General features: G+C 34.1%; 1 protein-coding gene across 2 annotated transcripts in view; it reads left to right on the plus strand.

Annotated features, from left to right (window-relative positions):
- NDUFA5 (NADH:ubiquinone oxidoreductase subunit A5) overlaps positions 1-11,368 on the plus strand; it is a 16,105-nt gene extending 4,737 nt beyond the window's left edge. For both annotated transcript variants that reach the window (XM_006727813.3, XM_006727812.3), the window contains 3 exons: positions 706-822; positions 6,202-6,267; positions 9,201-11,368. In XM_006727813.3, the coding sequence (XP_006727876.1) occupies positions 706-822; positions 6,202-6,267; positions 9,201-9,302 (285 nt within the window). In that variant the 3' untranslated portion in view covers positions 9,303-11,368. The remainder of the gene's footprint in view (positions 1-705; positions 823-6,201; positions 6,268-9,200) is intronic.
- Positions 11,369-11,597: the final 229 nt, after the last annotated feature.

Below are 11,597 nucleotides of genomic sequence, written 5' to 3' on the forward strand. Positions count from 1 at the left end.
TTTTTTTTTTAACATATAATGTATTTGTTTCAGAGGTATAGATCTGTGATTCAACAGTCTTGCACAATTCACAGCGTTCACCATTAGAATGCAGTTTTATTTTTACTTCTTATCATACCTTTGGCTTATACACAACTTTTGTTCATGCAACATAAAAAGTATCCATATTTATTATACACTTGACCCTTGAATAGCACGGGTTTGAACTGCATGGGTCCACTTATATGCTGATTTTTTTCAGTGAATACAGTACAGTGCTTAAGTATATTTTTTCCTTATGATTTTCTTAATAACATTTTCTTTTCCCTAGCTTACTTTATTGTAAGAATATATGTGATACATACAACATATAAAATATGTGTTAACCAACTGTTTATGTTATTGGTCAGGCTTCCAGTCAACAGTAGGCTATTAGTAGTTAAGTTTTGGGGGAGTCCTAAGTTATATGTGGATTTTCAACCATGCCAGGGATCAGCCCCCTAACCCCAGCGTTGTCCAAGGGTCTACTGTACTCACATTTTTCCTCAGTTATAAAGGTGATGGATAGGGCATAGACATGAAGAAATTGCAACAAGAAAGAGTTAAATGCATTTTAAAAAACAGATGTGGTTTTTTTTTTTTGGTAATTTGTGAGACTTTTTAAAGTGTTCTATTGAATCTTTGATGATATTTTAAATTGGAAATGTATATGATTTGTCTTTTCAGAGGCTAAGAATATTGTATACAAAGATTCTTGATGTTCTTGAGCAAATTCCTAAAAACGCAGCATACAGAAAGTATACAGAACAGATTACAAATGAGAAGCTGAGTATGGTTAAAGCGGTAAGTAGCTGTCTTGATTTGGATTTATGGTTTCAATGCAATATTAACAAAAAACTTCAGTTGCTTATTTTTTGCATATTCTACATGCTTTCCTCTCCTCTATTGTTTCTTCTATGCCTTCCTTCCATCCTTTTTCCCTTTATTCAGCAAACTCCTGTTTACTAAGTGCTTTCCATGTGCAAGCCACTGTTAAATACCAGAGTGAAAGAATAACATCAAGTCTCTAAGTTCACATTGTTCTTTTACCTCTCTTCCCTATCAGGTCCTTTGTTGATTATTGACTTTCTATAGATACATCAATCCTTACCTCTTTTCTTTAGTTTCAGAGTAGAGAAGAATGAAAGCAAAACAAAAAATGTCTGTTGTGTTTAAAAAAAAATTCCCAGAAATTATTATTTTAGAAAGTGCTTTGTTGCAAAGAAAACCAAGTCAGTCTCTTAATTACCAAAAATTGTATCAAACATTGTTATGGACTGACTGTATTTCCCCCCTCCCTCCCCAGATTCATATGTTGAAGCTCTAACCGCCCCCCCCACCCAGTATGGGTAGAACATCTATAGAAGTAATTAAGGTTAATGAGGTCATAAGATTGGCCTCTGATTCAGTAGGATTAGTGTTCTTATGAGAAGAGACAGTCATATGAGGAGGACACAATGAGAAGGTAACTATATGCAAGCCAGAAAGAAAACTCTCATCAGAAACTGACCCTATTGTACCTTGATCTTAGACTAACAGTCTCCAGAGCTGTGAGAAAATAAATTTCTGTTGTTGAAGCCACACAATCTATGGTATTTTGTTGGCAACCTTAGCAGACTAATACAAGCATTTTACAGGTTTTAAATCAAAGGCCCTAGCCAGACACACCATAGACTGCTGCTAGTTCTTTTATACCAAACTATATTGCACTCTTGTGCAATTAAATTTTTAAATTATTAAATTTTCACACCAGCAATTATTTCACAGACTTTTGTGATTATCCAAAAATGTTCATAAACTCTAAAAGTAATTTACATGTATGTAATAAGTGGCTCTAATATATTTTTTCTTATTATTATGTTACCAAACCCTAGCCCAAAGAGAATAATTATTTTTCCCTAGGTATGCAGCAAAACAATGCAATTTGATTTAGAACTTTTATTCTTAGTTTGGCAATTCTGAAAGTGACTTACAATTAAAGTCTCTAAGGGGAAGTTCAACATTTCTTTTGATTTCATGTTTTCTTTAAGGTAAGTGGGCTTATGAATTTTTTCCCATCACAGAGTAAGAAATTTCCCTTTCTCTTTCATGAGGTAAAGCTCTTCAACTCTGAGTCTCTGCTTTCCTTCTCCATAACCTTATTCCACTTCAATCGTTTTTCTCTATTTCTCTTTTTAGCCTCTGATCTTCTTATCTTTCAGATAGCCTCAAAATGTATTTAACTTATTCCTATCTTAAAAAGAAAACTATTATCTTTATATCTTCCTTTGCTTTTGCCCTATTTTTCTTTTCCGTCTTAGCCAGTGTCAACCAAAGAATAGTTTACTGTCATTACTTTCACTTATTAGTTCTAAAATAGTTTTCTCTGACTTGGGCCCTTTTAATTGCCTTGTAACTTATTGGTCTGTGTGTAGTTCCATCATACTTCATTATATGCCCCACACTGCCAATAGAGTGATTTTTTTTTTCAATATATAAATCTGATCCAGGTTCTTCCTGCTTAAAAACCTTCCTGTGGTTTATTGGTTAGTGTTTTTCAGAGGCCGAGTTTAAGAATGTTTGCTGAGTTAATTGTATGAAACTCACCTAACTACTTTTTTTTTTTTTTAAAGATTTTTATTTATTTGAGACAGAGAGAATGAGAGAGAGAGAGCACATGAGAGGGGGGAGGGTCAGAGGGAGAAGCAGGTTCCCTGCCGAGCAGGGAGCCCGATGCGGGACTCGATCCAGGGACTCCAGGATCATGACCTGAGCTGAAGGCAGTCGCTTAACCAACTGAGCTACCCAGGCGCCCTCACCTAACTACTTTTATCTGCAAGTCTTTGATGTACAGCCAGGTTTGGGAACCACTGGCTTACAGGATAAAGTCCTTAGCATGGTATGGAAGGTGCCCCAAGATCTGACTCTGGGTTATCTTCTCAGTCTTACCTTGTCATTTCCATTTCGTACCCTATACTTCAGAATACCAAACAGCTGATAGTTATGTGAATTACATGCAATTTTATTTTTGTGATTCTTTGTATTTTCTCTTCCCTCTTCCTGGAATGCCCTTACCTTGTCTTCCTGGCAGTTCTTACTTGGGCCTCAAGATCCGTTACTTCTTCCTCCGTGAAACCTTTTCTTATCTCCCCAAGTAGAGATTAACAACTTCCTTGCTTTTCTTCCATTGTACCTGTCACACTGTATTTTATTTATGTCCTCTCTACTAGTCCATAAGCTACTTATGATTGATGTTTGCATTCATCTTTGTATCCCAAGAACCTAGCATGGTACCTGGTGCTTATATAAGGTCCCGTAGAAATGTTTGTTTATCCAGAAGGCTACATACAAGTAGTTTTTAACAATCCCAAGCACTGCATAATAGTTGTATCACTGATTCCTATTTTTGGTAAAATTATTACAGATTTTTAACCCTCAATAGAGTCTTACACAAAGTCTTCAGTAAATATTGTTATTATTTTAAAGTATCTACTTACTAAGCCAAATATGGAAATAAAAGTAAATATTTTTTCAGATTATACTAGGGAGATAGAATATTGGTGAAAAGTATTGGTTTGTGGCCTGTCCAAAATTTTCATCTCAGCTCTAATCCTTATTTGCTGAGTGACTATTGGCATATTACCCATTTCTCTGTCTCAGTTTCCTCATCTAAAAGTTGGGTATAATAATACCTACCTGAATACTTATTGTTAGGACTGAATGAGGTAATACATGTACAGTGCTTAACATAATTGCAAGCACATGTGATCAGAACATGGTAGCTTATTAAGCTTAATTACATTCTGCCACTGATAAATAGAGGTCATATTATTAACTTACCTTCAATAAGACAAATTTTGAGTTGTTTTCCTAGCACAAGATTCTCTTGAGTTGAAAATAATGAACCTTCCTTGCCTTCTTTTCTTCACTCTCCTGGGTCTCTTAACAGTGACCACCTTCCCTGTTTTGCTTCTGAAGTTTGGCTTTAAAGCTCAGTTAATTCTGAGTTAAACAATCTTTCTCAAACATGTTACTCTGCTTTCCTCCCCCTTCGTTTCCAACTCTTTTCATTTATTCAAGAAACAACTGAATGCCTGTTATATGCCATGTATGGTTGTAGGCATGGAAGCCAGTGCTTATATGACAATGAACAAAACGGATAAAAATCCCTGCCTTCTTAGAGATTATACATTAATGATGGGAAGCAAAGAAGTAAGTAAGTAAACAAAGAAGTACATTACATAGCATGTTAGAAAGTAGTTAAATGCAGTGAAGGAAAATGAAGAGAGAATGATGTGTATCCGGGTGATGAGGGATGTTATAATATGTATTTGCTTCCTCTGCCTGTTCTAAATAACTTGGTGGCTGAAAACAATAGAAATTTATTCTTTTACATTTCTGGAAGCCAAAATTCTAAAATTAGTACCAAGGGCCCAAATCAAGGTGTTGACAAGACTGCGTTCCTTTTAGAGGTTCTAGGGTAGACCCTGTTCCTTGACTCTTCCAGCTCTGGTGGCTTTCAGCAATTTTTGGCTTATGGCCACATCATTCTTATCTCTGCCTCTGTGGTCACATTAGTTTCTCTTCTATGCATAATTTTCCTCTGCCTCTGTCTTATAAGAACACCTGTAATTGCTAGGGCCCACCTGGAGAATTTAGGATAATCTGTCTCAAAATTCTTAATTATATCTGCAAAGTATTTGCCACACAAGGTAACATTCATAGGTTTTATGGATTAGGTCATGTACATTTTGTGGGGCATTATTTAGCCTACCACAATATAAATTATTATCAGACTGGGCCTCACTGAGAAGGTGATATATGAGCAAAAACTTGGATGGGAGTGAAGGAACAAGCCATGCAGATATCCGTGGTCAGCCAGCAGATGCCCAGAAGCAGAAGCATGTAATTCCTGTAGAAAATAGCTTTGTTTTTTTCTCCTTCTTTTCATTTCATTTGTGGGCCAAAAAACCATCCTATTTACACCTTACTTATATAAGTGTAAGTATGTATAGAACATGGTTTCTGGATCTCACAAAGCTCAGTTTACTAGCAATAAATACATGTCATTGTATTTTCTAGGTACCACATTAGCATTTCTTTTTTTTTTATTAAAGATTTTTATTTATTAATTTGACAGAGAGAGACACAGCAAGAGAGGGAACACAAGCAAGGGGAGTGGGAGAGGGTGAAACAGGCTTCCCGCGGAGCAGGGAGCTTGATGCGGGGCTCGATCCCAGGACCCTGAGAGCATGACATGAGCCGAAGGCAGATGCTTAACGACTGAGCCACCCAGGCACCCTAGCATTTCTTCTTTAAAAAGCCTTTTATTGAAGAATAATGTACTAAAATGTGCAAAAATCATAAGTGTAGAGCTTGATGAATTTTCACAAAGTAATCACACCCATGTTAACACCAAATCAAAAAGAGGACATTTCCAGAATGTCCAAACCCTCTCTTTCTCCCCTCCAAGTTACTACCCTCCTAAAGATAACTACTCTTCTGACCTCTGTCACCACAGATACATTTCACCTGTTTTTTAACTTTTTATAAATGGAATCATCAGTCTGTGCTCTTTTGTGTGTGGTTTCTTTCATTTAATATTATGTTTGAGAGAATCATCTATGTTTTTATGTATAGTTTTAATTCGTGTATTTTCATTGCTATGTAGTATTCTGTTATATCCAAATACTATAATTTATTCATTAATTCTATATATGATTATTTGAATTATTTCTAGTTTGGGGTTATAATTTGTGCTGCTGTGAACATTCTTGGACATGCCATTTGGTTAATGTATTATACATTTCTGTTTGGTATATACCTAGGAGTGGAATTCTGGGTCATAGGATAGCATTTATTTCGAATACTAATGCTCTCAGACGAAATATAGGAAATACTAAGAAAATAAAGTGGTATTTTAAAATCTGTATTTTAGAAAGACCGAGTTGGACATCATATTTCTTACTCTTGATAAGCAAGTTAATATTAAGGCAGAAAAGCAATAAAATAGTAGAGAGATAAAATGGGTTTCCACCAGATATTTGAGAAACATTAGTAAGGGTTTAATGAAAGAAAAATTAATTATGTTTGCTATAGTAAGCGCTATTTTATATTTGGGTCTTTTTAATTAGGATATTAAAACATTCAGATACTGTGCTCCTTTCTTTAAATCTTTTTTTCTTTTTTTCCCTTAAATTACAGGAACCAGATGTTAAGAAATTAGAAGACCAACTTCAGGGTGGCCAGCTAGAAGAGGTGATTCTTCAGGTAAAGAAAAAGTTGAATATTTAGATGTTTGGCTTTTTAAATGGTCAGAGGCACAATACTTAGAGACACAAAACTGACATTCCAGAAAAAAAGGGAAAACTAAATTTCTTTATATCAACTCTCAAATATAAGAATAATCACATATAGGAAATATTTCTATCATGTATATGTCAATTAAATATTTATCAATAACTTGAATTTATGAGGCTTCTTTTGGAAATTTGGAGTTGGATACACCTTGAATTTAATCAGCATGTTCTTCTTAGCCTTTAACTCAAACTAGTAACACAATATTACTGTTGCTTGAATAATTTTATCTTTTTAGATACATACTTTTATGTTTTAAAGGCTTAGTATATTTTGAATATGGAGAAATACAGATTTTTTGAATCATAAAATCATAAAGTTAGAATGTATTTTTATTTTTGACTTTGATTAACACATCTATGCCTTTTTCTTTTTAAGTTGTACATTTTTTCCCCAGTTACTAGTAAGGTTAAACTTAAAATACGTTCTTGTATTTTATGTTTTATAAATTATATCATTAGTGGTTTTACTCTATCATTTGTTTTTAGTGTTTTTCTTCTATATTTCTTTGTGTGTTTTTTAAAATAAAAGAGATACTAACCTAAATTTTGCTATATTATCTGCACATTTTTTCTGTCTCTTCTTTGCCTTTTGACTTCAACTCAATATTTTCTCCCATGTAGAGATTTTTAAAATTTTTATTTGGTCAAATCACCCCCCCCTCCCTGCCCCAATATTATAGGTTTAGATGTCTACCCTTAGAAGCCGTCTGATATTCAGTTCTGTTTCATTTAATTTGTACATTTTTTGTATTTTAAAAAAATACAACCATTTCTTCTTGAGTTTTATTAAAGGACAAATAAAAGGAAATATTGGGTAGTATTGGTGATTAGGGAGGTATATCACCAATAGACATGATATACAAATTCAAAAGAATAGTTAGATGGCACTGTTAAAAGAGGAATAGGGCATTCAGACAGCTTTTTATGAATGTAGACTATTTCAATCATTCAAAGGCCTATTTTCCTGGCCTTCTATTCATTTGCCAGCTGTTTGTTGTACCATATGGGCACTTGCTACTAACTTATTATTGTCCTTTTTCTGTTCTTTCTTTTCTGTCAGATCTCACTTTGATCATGACTTTAGTTTAACTTATACACTAATTTATCATGCAGTTAAAGCCTCAGGGTACAATAGGTATTTTTATGTCAGCTGTGCCATTCTCCACATTTTCATGGGCAGTATTAAAGTTAAATTTTAATAATGTTTTACTTTACCTGATATATTTAAAATATTAAAACATATAATCAGTATAAAAATATTGACATATTTTATATTCTTTTTTTATACTAAGTCTTTAAAATCTTTTGTGTATTTTATACTTGCAGCACATCTGAATTTGAACCAGCTGCATTTCAAATGCCTACTCAGTCACATGTAGGTAGTAGCTACCATTTTGGATAGCCCATTTCTAGAGGGATAATATGAGAGGAATAAGGAAAAGGTGGTGTGTTAGAAGCCAAGGAAGAGGGGGCACCTGGGTGGCTCAGTCAGTTGAGCATCTGCCTTTGGCTCAGGTCGCGATCCCAGGGTCCTGGGATCGAGCCCCGCGTCGGGCTTCCTGCTCAGCGGGAGGCCTGCTTCTCCCTCGCCCACTCCCCCTGCTTGTGATCCCTCTCTCGCTGTGTCTCTGTCAAAAATAAATAAATAAAACCTTAAAAAAAAAAAAAAAAAGAAGAAGAAGAAGCCAAGGAAGGAGGGTAGGAGTAGGCAACAGGGGTCTCATGCAGCTGGGTCAGCTACCTGAATTGGGGTTGACCTCAGTGATGTTCAGGCCCTCACACTACACAATGCCTTGGGGGCTTAAAGAAAGCATGAATGGTCAAGAGACCCAGGCCAAAGGGCCATCAAGGAAACAGCCATCTTTAGGGATATTTTTAGTTAGTATTTATGCTATTTTCTCATTTCAGCATTAGTAAATCCCTCTACCCTCAGATTTCTATTAATCTACTTTTTAACTCATTGTTTGTATACATTTTAGACTTGCTGCTAAACGTCGTTTGGCTCTTTTGCCCCACTGGCATAATGAGGCATTGCACTTACCTGGCACTTACTCTGTATTTGAATTCCTTCTCTGACATCCTGACAAGTGTTTAACAGTGTTCTTCTAAGTTGGCTAGAGTTGTCATAGGTCTTTTTGTTGTATAAAAATGTGGAATAAAAAGATATCTAAAATATTTGTTAAATATGTTATAAATTTGCTTGAAGGGAAACAAGTAAATGTAAAATAATCTAAGGAAATTAATTCAATCAATAAATAATTTTTGTGCACCTATGATACTCTACACTCCATAGATCACTGTTTTACAAACTGTGGGTCTTAAGTGATTATGGGTCAAGAAATCAGATGGGTCGTGACTAGCAAGTAAAAAAATAGTAGAAAATAACGTATTATAGCTAGTAAAGGTAATGATATTTTTAGTTTTTTTTTTTTTTTTACTTTTATATATGTATTATGGATCCTTTAGTAGAATTTGTTGTGTTTTACTGTGGCCCATGATAAAACATAGATGAAGAGACATACTTCTCATTCTCAAAGAATTTGTAGTCTAATGGTGAAACAGACAATTAAGATTGAAAATTCACCAAGTAAACTTTTGAACACTCTAATAGCAAATTTTAATCAAATAGAAAAAATCAAAAGCCATCCTTTCTTACTCATGATTATGTATAGCTATGAGAATTAAGATAATTTCATTAATAATGTTCAAGATTTGATGGTAGAACGGTTTATTAGGTATTAATATGTTGACAATAGTTCTAATAATTATATTTCAATCATTAGCTATGATAAATACCTGTTGAACAGTGTAATCAAATGATCTTTTAAATATTTTTATTAACAGGCTGAAAATGAACTAAGTCTGGCCAGAAAAATGTTACAGTGGAAACCATGGGAGCCTTTAGTGGAAGAGCCTCCTGCCAACCAATGGAAGTGGCCAATATAATCATCATTGAATGACTAGTGTGTTCATGGGAAACGGATGTAATTAAATGTTCTGTTATATTAAAAATGTTTCTGTATTATTGACATAATCAAGAAAACTAATACAGAGCATATTTAGGACACTTCTTAAAATTGATGACTATGGTAATAGGGACTTGTGAATCCATTTTTGATATGTAAAGCATTCATTTAAGCTGTCTTAAAGATTTTTTTGTTGTTGGGTTTTTTTGTTGTTTGTTTTTTTTTTTTTTTACAGGGAGATTGTGGAAAGATTTGAAAGTTAATTGGAAAAATTCCATAGATTTTCAATGCAGAAGCCATAACCAGAATGTGAAGTATTTATAGTGGTATCTTCAACACATCATTTAATATTTTTATCCTGAAAAAAAACCAGGAAAGATGCTTAATTATTATTATTGTTTAGACAAATTTAAAAGTGAAGTAGTAAGAGTAAAAACCATCGAGTTATAGTTGTACAGTTGAGGAAATTGATTTGGTATTTGAAAGAAAAATTTCTTTCTTGAAAAAATTTCTTACAGTGGTAGTTGGAAAGACTTTTCCATTTGTCTCATTTAAAGAAGTTAGCTTTTTGTTCTTAGCCTTTAGTTTTCCTAATCACCCAAAGTACATCAGGATAGAGATAGAATTTATGTAAAAGGAAAGACATCAAGAGTTCCTAAAGTTTTTCATAGGCTTATATTCAGAACATCGTACTCATACATGGGTTGTAACTTCAAAGTGGAATCACTAGGTAGTTTTCACTAAGTTTCCAATATGAGTGCAGTTGGGTATCAAACCCAAGATAAGTGCTAATTCAAGGAAAGAAACAGTTGGCATAAATTACTTTTCACGTGTCCTCACCCTTTCACCCTAGACCCTATCATTTCTAAATACTTATATTTGGTATTTTTTAACTTCAAAGATAGTACTTTTGTGTGTGTTTATATACATATGTTTTTGTGTCTTTTGCTATCCCTTGGGGCAAAGTAGAATCATTCAGAATTTTCAGAAAGAGAAAATTGTATTTTTTTTTTTCTGATATATTTCTCTCCTTACAGAGCTGTAAATTGAATGGTAAATAAATATTAAGTGAAGTGGATTGAGTTACTTTTCAGCAGTCAGAATGCAAGACAAAGCTTCTGTGGGGGAAGTGGGAAAAGCTTTAGAGAGAGTCAGAAGTCCAGGGGTTCTCATCCCAGGGGTCTAGTGCTATCAACTCAAGTGGAGGCAAGTTGTCAACCTCTCAGATTGACCTATTTCCTTCTTTATAAAAAAAAGTAGAACTTATGATTTATAACTTCCTTTTCAGTTCTAAATATTTGCTTTAAATATAATACATTATATTTATAGATGTAAAAAAATACATGATCCTAAAGCATATCTGTATAGATACTTTCAAGCAAATTTCCTAACCAACCATTTTTTTTCAGGTCCTTTGAGCACATGAAAACAGAAAGATGGCTTGATGTGTCTATCAGACTTTTTAGCTTCACCTTCCACGATTCTTGGGTGTCATATATTGCACCTACAGGGCTCCTGTAGCTGTTAATAAAAAGGGGACAGTATTAATGTTTGCTCTAGAAATGCTAGTGGTAGGATAGTAGTAGTATAGTAATAATATAATAATAGCTAATACTTGTTAATGCTTGCCAGGTACTATTCTAAGTACTTGACTAATTTCACTCTTATATCTGCACTACAACTCTTAAAAGTGTGATCCTGCAAATCATCTCCATTTCTCCAGGTAAGGAAACCAGGATTCAGTGTGAGTAGTGCTCTTCTGCAATTGTAGGCCATTGTAGGCAACATGGGGCACCTTGGAAAAACAGGTGAAGAGGTGGTGTAATAATAACCAAGGTCGCATAGCTAGTAAGATGTGGAGCTAAATTTTGAACCTAGACTGTCTTGCTCCAGAACTCATGTTCCTAACCATTATATTATTTTTTATGAATATTCTTGGGTTGCTGTCACTCTTGCCTGTACCAAAAGAACTTATTTCCTGCTTTCTTGATTTGTTTTGTCAAAATGACTATAAAGAATAAATAGGAACAGGGGTAGTAAACTGGATTTCATTTTGTGTAAAAATCTTCATATGGATTATAGGAAAATAATGTAAATGGGGTACATATTTAAAAGGCATTGCTGTGTGGTCCATGTTTTTACATTTATTAACTGCCATTCCAACTGCTCATATACCTTACACCTTATAGTTTTTACTCCTTCAAATATTTTCTGGTTGCTTCCTATAACTTCCAGATCAGGCTTTCCTTACCACTTTACAAATAGTTCTTCAGAT

The sequence above is a fragment of the Leptonychotes weddellii genome, chromosome 12, assembly GCF_054177405.1.
Source record: "Leptonychotes weddellii isolate Sample4059 chromosome 12, ASM5417740v2, whole genome shotgun sequence".
NCBI lineage: Eukaryota > Metazoa > Chordata > Mammalia > Carnivora > Phocidae > Leptonychotes > Leptonychotes weddellii.